The 16,832-nt window shown below is 41.1% G+C and overlaps 1 protein-coding gene across 1 annotated transcript in view; it reads right to left on the reverse strand.

Moving 5' to 3' along the window:
* The window catches only part of LOC126455717 (general odorant-binding protein 83a-like), a 42,636-nt gene extending 26,401 nt beyond the window's left edge, over window positions 1-16,235 (reverse strand). The window contains exon 1 of the mRNA XM_050091486.1: window positions 16,120-16,235. Coding sequence (XP_049947443.1) covers window positions 16,120-16,203 — 84 coding nt within the window. The 5' untranslated portion in view covers window positions 16,204-16,235. The remainder of the gene's footprint in view (window positions 1-16,119) is intronic.
* Window positions 16,236-16,832: the final 597 nt, after the last annotated feature.

The raw sequence follows: 16,832 nt of genomic DNA on the forward strand, positions 1-16,832 counted from the left end.
TATGCTCATTACTAAAAGTATAGCTGTATGAGGAATCAAGCACAATTTGTGGCTGGATAGAGGTTTTATTGGCAGGGAGAACACAGCACATTATTTAGAATGGAGAGTCATTGACAGACAGAAGAAATTGCAAGCATGGCACAAGGGAAATCTGTTGGGAAACTTATTGTTCATGTTGTATAATAATGAGGTGCACACGATATTGATAGTAGCCTCAGACTTCCTTCAGATGACACTGTTATCTACAATGAAATATTGTCTGAAAAAGCTGCACAAACATTCAGTTAGATCTTGATGAGATATTACAGTGGTGTAAAGATTGGTAACTTGCTTTAAATGTTCAGAAATATTAAATTTTGCAGTAAACACGATGAAAAAAGGTAGTATCCTATGACTAAATTCTCAATGAGCCACAGATAGAATTGATTGGCTCATACAATACAAAACAACTGGTTGGGGTATGAAATGGAATGATGACATACACTCAGTTGTAGCACATTCAGGATGACAGGGTTTGGTATGTTGGCAGAATATTATGAAAATTCAGTCAGTCTGCAGACAAGATTGTGTATAAAAAAAACTAGTATGACTATGACTCATCTTGAAACATTGCTGAAGTGTGTGGTACCCATGACATATATGACTATCAGGAGATACTGAACATACACAAAGAAGGGCACAACAAATGGCCACAGATTTGTCTGATGCATGAGAGAGAATTATGGAGATGCTGGAAAAGCTAAACTGGCAGAGGCTTAGCTATTTAGTGAAAATCTACTTACAGTTGTAAAGGGAGCCCATCCTCTAATATTACCTTTATTCAACAGAAGTAATCGATACCAAAAATATTTTTGAATCTTGTATAGGTTAATATTAGCTGTTTAACTAAAAGAATTTCATATGATTTTCTATACGATGTGGTATATTTCAGGCTAAAATGTATAAAAAGGAATAACTTTGTTACAATCAATATGTACTAACTCTATATGTACACTTAAAATTACTTTTCTTTTAGAAACATTTGAAATTATGAAATATTTGGCACATTTAATATTCCTGTTATTAATTGCACAATCTGACAATATTTATTAAATTTATTTCTGATCTCATTTATAAAATAATAATATAACTTGGTGAAGATTCTTCCTTTGTCAAGAAAGTTTGTAAACTCTATTAGTTCTGCAAACTCTTTGGAATATTGGTCGTACTTCAGAATAAGTTAATAGTGGGAATGCCTCTGATGAGATCAGATGTGTTTTTATGTTTGGCAACAACAATGTGATTTGTGGTGATATAGAAGTGGAAATTGTAAAAATGGTGTGATGTAGAAGAATGTGACATATTAAAATTTATAAAAACAGAAATCATTAAGCAGGCTTAGTTAAACATTATCATGTCATTTGGAACCAACAATGTCAAAAATTTCAGCCTCAAGAATCAACCCCAGACATGACAAACTGGAGCCAACTACAAGAAAAGAAGATAAGTAAAAAAAAGTTTATTTGTAAATCTTACCCCTGTCTTAGCTTATGAAACCAGTCAATTGTGAAGAGAGTGAAAACTAGCTGGTGATGTGAGGGAGGGTAAGATTATGAGTGTTTCAAGATCCAGTTTTAAATGATGAATCTAGTAATAAGCTAATAAAATGCCTATGTCTGACTTCAGTTGGGTTGGGAACTATAAGATTAGCTAATTACAGTGCATAGAGAGGCATTTAGGCATTCATTCTTCCCATGCTCCTTATGCAAACAGAATGGAAACAAGCCCTGATAACTGGTACAGTGGGAAGTACCATCTGGCAGCACTTAACAGTGGTTTTCAGACTACAAGTCAATGAGTACACAGTCATCATAGTAGAAAGAATAGTGCAATTTACACAGAGATGTGGGACTGATCTCATAAGGGTAGTTCCACATTAGAGGAATAGCAAGCTCTTATTGATTGATACAATTATAGAAATAGAAAAGTATCTAACAGATATGTGTGAGCTATAAGTCTCCAACGAGACAGTGTTTGTTAGATGCTGTTTGTTTTAAAGGGAGATTTAATTCATGGCATCTAGCAATGAGTAATTGACAGAGGTGATTAATGTTAGTTACCTGTTTGGTTTATTCAACCTGAGAACATATTTCATTCATGCTGGCCTGTGTAGGATATATTAAAATCTGTGGCTAAGTGAACTTTCACCAATGGAGATTAAAATGTAATTGTGAGAGCTGAAATACCATTATTTGTGGCTGGATATCACAATGTCTATATTATTCTGCATTTAGGCCTACACTGGACCATGTACCACTTAATCCTGTGAACATTTCTCTTAGCTTAATACTCTCTCATCCTGGAAGTATGGGTAGTTTTCAGTTTCTGGGTCCATTTTACTAAAGTTCCTGGGTGCACTTTAACTGCCATTAGTAATTGGAAGAAATCTGATGTTCATGTAAGTATTCTGTACTGGTATCTATAGTGAATGATGTGATTAATTTCTGATCATTGAGGTCTTCCTGGAATTTGTTTGTACATAATAGAGTTGTACTTAGTAATTCAACCAATGTAGCCCAGGGATACTATTGTGACTGGGAAGATATCACCTATAGTGTTCCCAAACGCTCAGTCTTAGGTCTGCTGTTCCTCATATCCACAAATGATGTTGCTCCTGATATAATCAGGCAAAATGAGTTCTTTTTGCAGATGATACTACTATAGTAATCAATCTGTGCATACATACAGCAACGGATTAAATGGTAAACATTGTTCTTAAAAGTGTCATTAACTGGTTTTCTGCAAATGCTCTCATGCCAAGTTTTAAAAAGACAAAACATATTCAGTACTGCCCATCTTGGGAGACTACACCAATGTTAAGTGTAACACTTGGTGAAGAAATAATAAATAGGGTGGAAACTTCAAAATTCTTAGGTGTTCATGTTGATGAAAATTTAAACAGGACAAAGTGCATTTTGGAATTCTTGAAACAGCTTAGTTCAGCAACATTTGCATTTACAATCATTGCAAATCTTGAGGGGATAAAAATCAGTACATAGTCATATTTTGTATATTTTCTTTCAGTAATGTCATGTGGAATGCCCATCTTTAATAAAGTAAGTCTTCATTGTTCAAAAACACGCAGTAACGGTAACATGCAACACTGACCTGTGGTGACTTTGTTTAAGTTTGGCATTCTGACTACTGCTGCACAGTCATTCCCTCATGAAGTTCATTGTAAATAATCCTCTTCAGTCCACAATGAACAATAATCTACATAATTACAATAGCAGAGGAAAAAATGACAGTAATTACTCCACATTACTGTCATGTTTAGCACAGAAGAGTGCACTACTGCAACTAAAATTTTTGATAGCTGACCCAGTGATATAAAATGCCTGACAGCAAATTAAAATTTTAAAGAAAAGTAAACAAATTTCTCCTTGAAAACTCCTTCTATTCCGTAGAAGAACAGCTGTTGTGGTAATGTTGTGAATAGGAATTACTAACTCACATCTGTGTATTAAAAATGCTTACACATGTTCAGAATGTAGCCATATTTACAATTTAATTCGCTGTATGAATATAAAATGACTTGTTCCAGGTAATTAAATTTTATCATGCAAATGATCTATGGATCATTGAACTAACCAACTTACTGTGCCACACTGATGCCCATGAAACAGACAGTTGTTACACATTGGGCTTGTGGCAGTTGATGCTTATGGTTATAATTTTCTCCAAATCTTAGGTATTCACAATAGAACCTCAGCATAGAGTAAGTGCAAAATTCTGTGCCTTCACTATTGCCACATGCATGGGGCAGCCATGTGCTGATAACCTTCATCTTGTCCATTCTGAACTTGATTAATTAACTAATCACTCCTACAACCATTGCAACATACAGTGAGGTGAAAAAAGTGATGGGATACCTCCTAGTATCATGTTGGACCTCCTTTTGCCCAGCTTAGTGCAGCATTGGAAGTCCCTTGCAAAAAAAATTGAGCCATAGTACCTCTGTAGCCATCCATAATTGTGAAAGTGTTGCCAAGTGCAGGATTTTGTGCCCAAATTGACCACTCTAATACGTCCCATAAATATTCGATGGGATTCATGTATGGCGATCTGAATGGCCAAATCATGCACTGGAATTGTCCAGAATATTCATCGTACCGATCGCATACAACTGTGGCATGCTGACATGGCACGTTGTTATCCCTAAAAAAAGTCCATCTTTGGGAGTATGAAGTTCATGAACGACTGCAAATGGTCTAGCCACACGTAACCATTTCCAGTCAATGTTTGGTTTAGTAGGAACAGAGAACCCAGCCCATTCCGTGTAAGCACAGTCCCCACCATCATGGAGCCATTACCATCTTGCACAGTGCCTTGTTGACAACTTTGGTCCATGGCTTCATTGGGTCTGCGACACATTTGAACCCTACTGTCAGCTCTTACTAGCTGAAATTGGGACTCATCTGACCAGGCCACCATACTCTGGTAGTGTGTGGTCCAATTGATATGGTTACAAGCCCACGAGAAGCACTGCAGGCGGTGATGTCATACTGTTAGCAAAGGTACTGTGTCGGTCATCTGCTGCATAGCCCCTTAACACTGTATTTCAACACAATGGATACTAACATTAGTCATACACCCCACACTGATTTCCGCATTGTTTCATGTAGCATGCAGTGTTGCTTGTCTGTTAGCACTGACAACTCTATGCAAATGCCACTGGTCTCGGTCGTTTAGTGAAGGCCGTTTTCTCTGGTGAGAGTTAGTGCCTGAAATTTGGTATTCTTGGCACACTCCTGACACTGTGGGTGTTGGAATACTAAATTCCCTAACAATTTCTGAAACGGAATGTCTAATATGTCTAGATCCAACTACAATTCCGCGTTCAAAGTCTGTTAATTATCAGTGTCATGAATTATCTAATTACAAATGACAGCTCCACCAATGTACTGCACTGCCCTTTTATGCCTTGTGTACACAATACTACTACCATCTATGTATGTGCATATCGCTATCCCAACGACTTTTGCAAACTCAGTGTACGTCGACTGTATAGTCACATTATCTGTAGCACTTTCTCTCCAATACAGTGACATCTATAACTGATCATGTACACCATATTTAACTGGAGCAAAGCATTGGTGATTAGATACCAGAGAGCTACCAAATCGCGAGAAAACTGATTTCTATGTTCACTTGCTGTTTAACATTCGCAGATATTTCCTATAGGATTAAGATCAGGCGATTTAGGGAGCCAGTCTAGATGTGATTGGGTATGTATGCGTGCAACCTTGTGAACAGAACTGTTGTCAGCTTCGAAGACGAGAGCATCCATAGTGTACTTATCATGGAGATGTAAAGGAGAGCGTACTACTCGGTCATCGCTAATGTTGAAATATAAACATCCTGGTTCATGTTCCTGGTAACCGGAATGAGTGGGATCAAGTCAAATAAAAAAAAAAAAAAAAAAAAAAAAAATCAGGAAGACATCACCGAACCGAACCACCTTCAGCCTATACTACACCCTCCATACACTGCAGGTTAAACACTTGAGCCGTGCTCGAAGCCTTGCATTATTTAAAGAGGTGCAAAATTGTGCCTCATCAGACCACACTACACATCTCTAATCAGTCACAATACAGTTCCAGCATTATTTGGCTCATTTAAGATGTTCAGCTCTTTGTGAGGCACCCAAATTCAAATGTCCACTGAATGCAGTTGTCTTTCCAGTGTTCTCTTGGAAATTGGTTATGAACCCGCATTCATGACAGCACAATTCCCATCGTTATTTAAACTGATTGACATTAGCATGGCGTGAAATTAGTCTCCAATCCTGGCTCATTAGGAACTTTCTATGAGCACTGTTTGTCTGGCCCAGATCTGTGGGGAGGGGAGGGGGGCGGGAAAACCGGCGTACGAGCCATGGGCTGCATTTTCAGGGAGCGCCAAATTCTTATTCTTGCTGAAAAACACCTTGTTTCACAAAGTGCCTAACAACCTGCGCACATTGGTCTATCTATTGTTCGATTGATTTTGAAACGCATGCCTGTTGGTTTTTGAACATTTTTGAACACATTCTAAGTTGATTTCCGTCGAATCATAAGCTGATTTTTGAATGCATGCATAGTGTACATAACGTCTCTGCCAGGGAATCTCCATCGCATCTAGAAATAAAAAAAATTCCCACAGACAAAAGGGGCTATGCGAGCTGAGCCGAATAAACCCCGACTGGTGAATGCCAATCGCTGTTGGTTTATGTGGTTGATTGCGCGTGCCATTGACAGCGTTGTTATAATTATTAGTGAAATTCATAGATTCAGATAAAAAGTTCAGAAATAAACCACTAACAGGAATAACAGGAAGAACGATTACATATTATCTGCTCGATGTATCCTAGAAAATGAAATTTTGACCAACATTTTTTGACAGAATGCAATACTACTAAGGGCCAGTTATGCTGTCCCTGGTTAACAGCCGCCCAAGTTCTATTCTCAAAATAGCACGGAATAGTCGTTGCACGAACATGTAATAAAGCTTAATCGGATTGTGGTACGGTTAGCGAAGTTAACTGGAAAAATACAGGGTGTTACAAAAAGGTACAGCCAAACTTTCAGGAAACATTCCTAACACACAAATAAAGAAAAGATGTTATGTGGACATGTGTCCGGAAACGGTTAATTTCCATGTTAGAGCTCATTTTAGTTTCGTCAGTATGTACTGTACTTCCTCGATTCACCGCCAGTTGGCCCAATTGAAGGAAGGTAATGTTGACTTCGGTGCTTGTGTTGACATGCGACTCATTGCTCTACAGTACTAGCATCATGCACATCAGTACATAGCATCAACAGGTTAGAGTTCAGAGAGTGGTTTTGCAGTCAGTGCAATGTTTACAAATTCGGAGTTGGCAGATGCCTATTTGATGTATGGATTAGCACGGGGCAATAGCCGTTCCTTCCTTGCCCTCTCCGTTTCCAGTTGTTGGAAGTGAACCCAGGTTTCGTCCCCAGTAACGATTCTTGCAAGGAAACCATCACCTTCTCGTTCAAAGCACCGAAGAAGTTCTTCACAACATGTCGTTCTCTCATTTCGGAGTCAGCTGCTGTGGCACCCGTCTTGCAGACACTTTGTGAAACTGGAGCACATCATGCACAATATGGTGTGCTGACACATGCTTATTTTCTAAACATGCTGCAGTGTCATTCAGTGTCACTCGTCGGTTTTCCTTCACTATGGCTTCAACTGCTTCAATGTTCTGTGGACTCACAGCTCGTTATGCCTGACCTGGACGAGGAGCATTTTCCACTGAAGTCACACCATTTGCGAACTTCCTACTCCATTCGTAGACTTGCTACTGTGACAAACATGCATCACCGTACTGAACCTTCATACGTCGCTGAATTTCAATAGGTTTCACACCTTCAATACGCAAAAACCGAATAACAGAACGCTGTTCTTCCCTGGTGCAAGTCGCAAGAGGGGCGGCCATCTTTATACTGATACTCTGATGCTACGTGTGCATCTGCACTGTGGTGCCACATACAGGGCATTCTGAATGCTGTTTGTAGCACACTTAGCAACATGCAGGATAACAGCGCGAAATTTCGATTTGTTATTACAAATTTAAGGTTTTCATTTGACTCACCCTCGTAGTTTTAAAGTAGTTTATAAGAAAAGTTTTAGCACTCCTTTATTTGTGGATGACCAGGTAATCTTTGGGAAAAGAGAAGATGAACTGCAGATCCTAGTGTACAGACTTGGCCAAATCGACAATAAACATAATCTGAAGATCTCGGCAACCAAAAGCAAAATAATGGCAGTCACGGGAAAACATTGTATAAAAACTAAGATTGTCATTGTTGAAAAAATAATAGACTAAACAAGTCTTTTAAGTATCTAGGTTGTGAATTGTGATATGTCACATGAAGAAACGTTGAAGTTAAGGAACAGATGAGTAAGAAGGCCCCATGGACTAATTTGTGGAATAATAAGAAGAACATTATAGTTTATAAAGTTCGTAAAGAGATGTTTCCAGAATGAGATTTTCACTCTGCAGCGGAGTGTGCGCTGATAAAGTTTGGAAGGTAGGAGACGAGATACTGGCAGACGTAAAGCTGTGAGACCGGGCGTGAGTCGTGCTTCGGTAGCTCAGATGGTAGAGCACTTGCCCGCGAAAGGCAAAGGTCCCGAGTTCGAGTCTCGGTCATGCACACAGTTTTAATCTGCCAGGAAGTTTCGTAAAGAGACTTCGATAAAGTTTTATAGAATAGCAGCAGTCCATAGTTTAATATGTGGTAGCGAAGCATGGGTAAACGAAAAACGAACAACATCATATACAAGTATCAGAAATGAGATATTTAAAACCTATGAAGGGATGTACAAGACAGGACAGAATAAGGAATGAATATATTCGTCAGAAACTAAACATCTTTGTCATGAAAGACAACATAATCGAATACAGGCAAAATGAGAAGATCATATGGGTGGGGGAGGAAATTCGACTTCCAACACTGGCAAGATCCTACATACCAAAAGGCCTACCGAAGAAAAGTGGAAGGAGGCTGGAATTCTTGAAAGAAAGAAGAAGAAGACGACGACTTGCACGCGTTGGTTGAGGTGGGGATGTAACTGCTGCTGCATCAATACCCTCCGACCGTTTTCCTCGAAGTGGACGTATTACAGACTAGTTAACAGGTGCTAATCGATCAATCTACTCCGACGCAATCTAGCATCATTCTCTCAAATTCTACCATGAGAACTGTTCTCTGTCGAGAGCCCAGCCCATCCTTGTGGCTTCAACTACATAGTTTCTCGTAAATTTCTGTCTACGATGATAAACTTCTTTCACTATGGGTGCTACCTACTGTGAAACTTTGATCTATGCATTCATTCGGTTTTTTAGTCAGTACATCCTGCTGCACCATAGGTTAGAAGTTTGTCAGCAAGTTCGTGTAATGAGTACAGCTCCATCCTGGAAAACGTGTTAAACTCTACAGTGGATAAACCGCAGATAGTTTCGTTTTGGTTTGCAAAGTAGCGCCATCAACGTCGATTCAGCAGACAGTTGTTTTTTGTAAGATATTTAAAAGAGACTAAACTCTATGTTGAGTCCAGGGAACTGTCGTATTATCCTCTGTTCCTTGGCGCCATACGGATGCGGTGTGAAGGAGAATTGGACCAGCGCACCGTCCTCCAGGTTGTTGTCTGCTTTTTGGACCTTGGATCAGCTTGTTTTCATTCAAGTAGTTTCTCCATTGGTATTGCGAATTTGAGTGGAACCCATTCCATTCGTCCCTCCGAGGAAACGTACCGGGCAGAACTGGGAATTGAAGACGGGTTCTTCGCATGACAGTTAGACACGCTCCTTTTTTTCTAATTAACTAAATTCTTCTTCATTAAACTCAAGTAAAAATCTTCCGTGTCTTATAACCAAAACTTCTTCGTCTTCTTAAGAGGGTGGTACATAATCCACTTTTTTATAAGTTTTTGTTCAAAAGCCTTTTCCATAGAAGTCGCTTTCATTCTTTGTACTATAAATTAATTGCTCGTTTGCAACCGTTCTGCTGCGGAGGCACACGTTATGAAATGTGAGCATGTAAAATCACGTGTCTCACGCATACTGCTTATTCAAGACCTGATACAACACGAAATGCTCATTCCCGACTATTGGTTCGTCATCTCTAAATACTTAGTTTAGTACCTGTATCATCTACTGACTGTACAATTTTGACCCTAAATCAATGGACTAGGGGTAGCATCGGTAGTCATAAGTATTCCATTTTTTATATGCAAATAGCCAAGAAAGAAAAAAAAACTGATGCTATAACTGAGTGATTGTGATACAGTTTCAGACCAATACTGATTTAGCAGAGGTGCTCTTAGTGACAGACAGGAGTGTTTCAGACCGAAATTGCTGAAAGCGAAGAATCACATGACGTGCTGTTGACAGTTCTTTTTTTCTCGACTACCACAAGTTGTAATAAGAGCTTCACTATGTAACTACACTAATTAGCGGTACCGATTGCACTTCTTTCGGTACAACCTCTGTAAATCTGTCTTTCGACAGATCGTGGAGCGCCAGCTGCAGTTATAGATCTTATTTTATTTGCAATCGATTTCGATGTTACATTACACCGTCTTCAGGCCCCGCTGTCATATCAGGTCGTCATGTGGATACCGGATAATCATCATTACACATCCGTAGAGGCTAAAAAATATCTCTGTTCGCTATGCTGAACCTTCTTTTCTGCTTATGGTGTGAAGGGCGGCAGGACATCAATCAAATTGTTGGCAGGAAACAGAGCTCTCAGTTGGCACTTCCAACGTCCACAGTACATCTACAACTTAATTGCCGAGGGGACTGACTTTCTACCGAAAGTGTTATAGCATTCGGATGGTGCGTCTCTCAGCCTTTCGCAAGAACTACAAAAGGGTTTCAGTTTTGAACTCCTTTTTATTCTGCAATTTTTCGTCAGGGTTGTGAAGTATCACTGACCTTATCACACTAGTAAATGATATTTGGAACTCATGTACGGCATAGTTCCTTTTAAAATAACAAAGTTAACTGGCGTATACCTTCTATCCGTCTACTCACGCATGAACTGTCAACAGTACGTCATGCGATTCTTCGCCTTCAGCAATTTCGGTCTGAAGCACTTCTGTCTGTCACTAAGAGCGCCTGTGCTATTCTGATACCCTGACGTAGCTCACAATGCATAGTGAGAACTAAATCAGTTTCAAAACGTTTCTATGAGGCACTCCTGACGCTACTTTTGTTTTGGATGACCTTGAATATCGAAGGGCATATTACGATCTTTTATTTAAGAGTTTCTAGTGTCACTGACGTTTTTCTGAAGATACTTGGCGTGTCCTTCACTTGTTGTTAACAGACGACAGCGTGGAAAGGTGCAGAACGTATACTTGCAAATATAGACCACAGAATACGAGTACGCTCGTTCGTTTTTGACCATGGTTTGCGTGTCATGTGCAAAAATCACTATTTGCATCTCACATGAAGCGCACGAAATCAGTACTAATTTTTTTGAACTCAGAACGTATTTTGGGATCGTGAAACTACATGTTGATGATAGATAATGGAGCCCAGGTGGATGTCGTGTTCCTTGATTTCTGGAAGGTATTCGATACATTTCAGCACTTTCGCTTAGTGAGCAAAATACGAACTTACTATTTATCGGATCAGATTTGTGACTGGATTCAGGATTTTCTAATAGGCAGAATTCAAAACGTCGTTTTCTATTAGACAAAATCGCTTTTCGAACCCAGAATATGTTCGTGTTCCTACAACAGTTACAGGTTAATAGGTTAATGATAATAGTCTACCAGTTTGCTTATCATTTATATTATTGGGCTAACAAAAATCTGTGCCTAAACTCACTTAGAACCGTTCACAGTATGAGAGACTTGCGATAAAGTACGAGGGTTGACTGAAAAGTAACGCCTCCACCTTCTTAACTCTTCAACAGTTGGCAGCATTGGTATGCAGCGGGCACTGGCTTGTTCCGTAGTCTTTTCTCTACAGCTCCGGCTGGTGGGAAGCTTTAGCATTGAACGGTTGTGTTGTTACAGTGTAAAGTATGGAACCCTGCCCAGGCGGTCGGTCAATGCGATTTAAGCAACGTGTAGTCATTGAATTATTGACAGCAGAAGGTGTCACCCCAAAAGAGATGATGCATCAGAGACTGAAAGCAGTTTATGGTGATTGTGTTGATGTGAGTACTGTGCATCGTTGGGCGAGTTATTGAGGCTGGAACATCTGACGTGAATGACAAACGAAGAGTTGGATGTCCTGTGACAGCAACCACCGAGTTTCATAGGCCAGATTTTGACAGATTGATTTAGCACCGTCTGACTTTCATCTGTTCCCGATAATTTAAAGATGGTCTGCAGGGACATTATTACGCTTCTGATGAAGACGTTGAGAGAACTGAGACTGTGGTTGCGGAAGCAGAGTGTCGATGTCTTCCGTGATGACTTCAGAAAACTTGTTCATTGTTGGCAGAAATGTATCTAATTGGCTAGTGATTATGTGGAAAAGTGAATATTGGTAATTAAAGATCACATTCTAAGGATTATTTCTGCATTTGATTTATTAAAATATCCCCATCCAAACCCAATTAACGAATGTGGAGGCATTACTTTTCATTCAGCCCTCATAAAATAAGATTGCTTCTAATTTCCTGCGTATTTCATAATTTTGTCAATACCTAGATCAATATTCGTTCCCAATATTCTGAATTTCTTTTGAACACTGGCGATCCTTGTATCTATGTCTGCACTGCAGAAAACTGTTATACAGCTCCTCGTTTCAATGACATCACAAACATGGAACTAACAGATATTGACAGATACTGGAGTAGTAAATCAACTGTAATCGTCCATCGGTGGAAGTGTATCAGGAGCTGATAACATAGCTATTTAGATTATGCGAAAGAACTTGCTTCCTTTATACCAACAGTGTATAGAAGATAGCTGGAGCAATGAGGATATCAAGCGATTGCAAAGAAATTGCCAGTCATTCCCATTTTTAGGAAGAGTATTCAGAGGGATGTACATGTCTAAAGGCATGTGCCGCTGACATATTTGTGTTATATATAGTTATGGGATCCAATTTATGTTCAAATAATGTGATCATTTTGGAGAATGAAAATCTCTCTGTAGTAGTTAACGTGTATTCCGTAAACAGGTACCTTCTGAAATTTAGCTCGCTCTCTTTGTCTGTGAGATGCAGAGAACCATAGGCAATGGTGCCCAAGTTGATCCGTGTTACTTGCATTTGATACAATTTCGTATTGTTGTTTAGTGAACAAAATACAAGCTTGCCAGATATGGGTCAGATATACGTCTTGATTCAAGATTGCACTCACCACGTGGTTCTTAATGTTGGGAAGTCATTAGATATAAAAGTAACTAAGCAAGTACCACAACAGAGCGTTATAAAGACATAAATATGTATAAATAACGTGTTGGATAATGCCAGAAGCCCTGCGAGGCTGTTTGCGAACGATTATTTTGCCTACAAGAAGGGTACATCACCAGATCTAATTCATCCGTGAAAGAAGTGGCTGACGAAACACTAGTTAGACCTATTCTTGAGTAATGTTTATCAGTGTGGGCCTTGCACCAGGTAAGATTAATAGATGGAGAAGATCCAAAGAAGAGCAGCTCTTTTTGCGACGGGCTCCTATAGTAAGCCCAGGAACATTACGGAGATGTTCAGTAAACTATAGGGAGGCGTTTTGCACCACGGAGAAGGTTACTGTTAAAATTTCAGGAAGGTACATTCCAAGAATGGTGAGGTGACACACAATTTCATTCCTCATAAATGCTGCGCATTGACCACAACGGGAAAATCAGAGAAATTAGAGCTCGTACAATGTCGTTCTTTCAGTGCGCCACTCGTGAATGATGTAGACGCCTTATGCTGTCGTCAGACTGTAATGGTACTATCACTCCATCAGAAGATCTGATTTTCCAGTACCTCCCATCCATAAAATCTGCTAAGTGCATCACTGCAAAATAAAAGGTGGAACGTAACGGTTCTTTGGATATGCTGATTAACATGGCGGTGCAATTTCTAGTATCTCTTCCTTCTGTGAAGGTCATCTGCAGTTAGAGGATGGCTACAGCAAACGAATGATAAACGTTACCGAGAAGTACGCCTCACGTATCATCACGATTATCAGCTAGTGAGAATATTTACCGTTCGTACGAACAAATTCTATGTACGGAAAGTTTCTAGCCTGTCCAGTTTGGAGAGAAGACGAACTGACACTGAAATGCCAATGCACGTAACTGGAAAATAGTTACTTGCGAACTGCGGGGTATTTCATATGCTTACTTACTGGAATTACTAAATGAGATTATTAACATTGTTATATTTACTGTTAAAACTGCGTTTAATTTTAGGTACATCAAATATATTAAGTGTGTTGGAACACAGAGTCGGTTTTACCGCATTTCGTTAAAAATATGATACTTTTCATTATTTCATACTATGTTATTTGTGGAAAATACTTGTTATAGCTACGTATGCATCACAACATCTCAGCATGATGCTGAGAATGGAAGTGCTTGCCACACGAAAACGTAAGTAAATACGAAAATAGGCGCGAACACATCGCGAAACACTAAATTACACTCTAGAAGATAGGTTAACTCTCAGAAAAATAAAAAACTTTCTCATCAACATCGTTTGGTTGCAGATGACAAGCTACCTGTAATAATTAACACAAAAATGGTCCAGAAAATACATGTTAAAATTTAATAAAACCCACTGATGATGGCACAGTGGTGCCAAAATATGTTTGGGTACTGAGAAAAACGGTGTTTTGCCTAACTGGTGGACCTCACATCCCGAAAATTTTAACTGCAAAGACGGCCAATACAGGGAGCTGCAGATCAAAAGATGAATAGGTTCATGAATGACATGTATGCCAATTTTTGGCCTAAAATGTGGTCTTTACTACCGGATATTCTAACCTTGCGTTCCTAGAACAAACTTTTGGAGACGACGCGTTCCTCGATTCAAAAGACACAGCAAACATCGCAGGTCAGCTTGAGAGAGTTTGTCGATAGAGTTCGAACTCACCCTGTTTGGTGAAGAAATACCTAGGAAACACAACGCGGACAAGTGCTGCTATCGAATGACGACTTGTCCCTACTGGCCGTCCGACTCGGGAGGTACACCACTGGCCATTAAAATAGCTACACCACGAAGATGACGTGCTACAGACGCGAAATTTAACCGACAGGAAGAAGATGCTGTGATATGCAAATGATTAGCTTTTCAGAGAATTCACACAAGGTTCGCGCCGGTGGCGACACCTACAACGTGCTGACATGAGAAACGTTTCCAACCGATTTCTCATACACAAACAGCAGCTGACCGGCGTTGCCTAGGGAACCGTTGTTGTGATGCCTCGTGTAAGGAGGAGAAATGCGTACCATCACGTTTCCGACTTTGATAAAGCTCGGATTGTTGCCTATCGCGATTTTGGTTTATCGTATAGCGGCATTGCTGCTCGCGTTGGTCGAGATCCAATGACTGTTAGCAGAATATGGAATATGGAATAGGTGGATTGAGGAGGGTAATACGGAACGCCGTGCTGGATCTCAACGGCCTCGTCTCACCAGCAGTCGAGATGACAGGCATCTTATCCGCATGGCTGTAAGGGATCGTGCAGCCACGTCTCGATCCCCGAGTCAACTGATGGGGACGTTTGCAAGACAACAACGATCGGCACTAACAGTTCAACGACGTTTGCAGCAGCATGGACTATCAGCTCGGAGACCATGGCTGCGGTTACCCTTGACGCTGCATCACAGACAGGAGCGGCTGCGATGGTGTCTTCAACGACGAAGCTGAGTGCACGAATGGCAAAACGTCATTTTTTCGGATGAATCTAGGTTCTGTTTACGGCATCATGATGGTCGCATCCGTGTTTGGCAACATCGCGGTGAACGCACATTGGAAGCGTGTATTCGTCATCGCCATACTGGCATATCACCCGGCGTGATGGTTTGGGGTGCCATTGGTTACACGTCTCGGTCACCTCTTTTTCGCATTGACGGCACTTTGAACAGTGGACGTAGCATTTCAGATGTGTTACGAACCGTGGCTCTACGGTTCATTCGATCTCTGTGGAACCCCACATTTCAGTAGGATAAAGGACGACCGCATGTTGCAGGTCCTGTACGGGCCTTTCTGGATACAGAAAATGTTCGACTGCTGCCCTGGCCAGCACATTCTCCAGATCCCTCACCAACTGAAAACATCTGGTCAATGGTGGCCGAGTAACTGGCTCTCCACAATACGCCAGTCACTACTCTTGAGGTACTGTTGTATCATGTCGAAGCTGCATGGGAAGCTGTACCTGAACACGCCATCCAAGCTCTATTTGACTCATGCCCAGCCGTATGAAGGCCGTTATTACGGACAGAGGTGGTTGTTGTGGGTACTGATTCCTCAGGATCTATGCACCCAAATTGCGCGAAAATGTAATCACATGTCAGTTCTAGTGTAATATATTTGTGGAATGAATTTGCATTTCTTCTTGGTGCAGCAATTTTAATGGCCAGTAGTGTAGTTTTTGGTAATCAGGTACTCACCATGTTGACGTCCCAGGCTTGGGCGGCAGCAACCAGGAGCAGCAGGAGGGCCGCACAGGCGGAGAGGCGGAGAGGGGTCCACATGTCGTCGGTGTCTACGTTCGCGTCAGTGGCGCCGGCGGCGGCGCGGCGCGCCTTATGTACGGCGGCCTCGCGTGCCGCCGCGGACCGCCCCCGCCGCCCGTCACGCGCACCCACGCAGGTCGCGGCGGCGGCCCATTCAGCGTTCCGCACCGCGAGCCCCGACCTCCTCTCCGGCGCTTCCGCTCTCCAATAGCCACCTACTGCCATTGACGGTTCCGGCGACGTAACGTGACCTTAAACACCGCAACTAACCGCCTCTTTATAGTAACACATATCTCTGTTAACGGCGGTGATTCACGACACACCATTTGCATTCAGGAGCTCTTTTTAAACACTCAGCTACCCTCTTGTATGTTAGTAGGAGCTGGGTCCGAGGCACGCACCCTCCTCCCCCCTAAATATTCAGTAGCATTAAGTGGGTGCTCTTTGGAGCGGGAAAGGGGGGGGGGGAGGTGATGGAGGCCATAGAGGGCGGAATACAAGAACGTTCATGCCCATGGATAGTTCTTCAAATTTTTCTGGCACCGTTCGATGTACAATGGGATAGGATTGATGATGGAAATAGGATCATATTTGAGGAAGTGGAGAAAATGGTCAATAGACTGCAGTGCAATAAAGCGGCTGGGGTG

Source organism: Schistocerca serialis, chromosome 2 (assembly GCF_023864345.2).
Source record: "Schistocerca serialis cubense isolate TAMUIC-IGC-003099 chromosome 2, iqSchSeri2.2, whole genome shotgun sequence".
NCBI lineage: Eukaryota > Metazoa > Arthropoda > Insecta > Orthoptera > Acrididae > Schistocerca > Schistocerca serialis.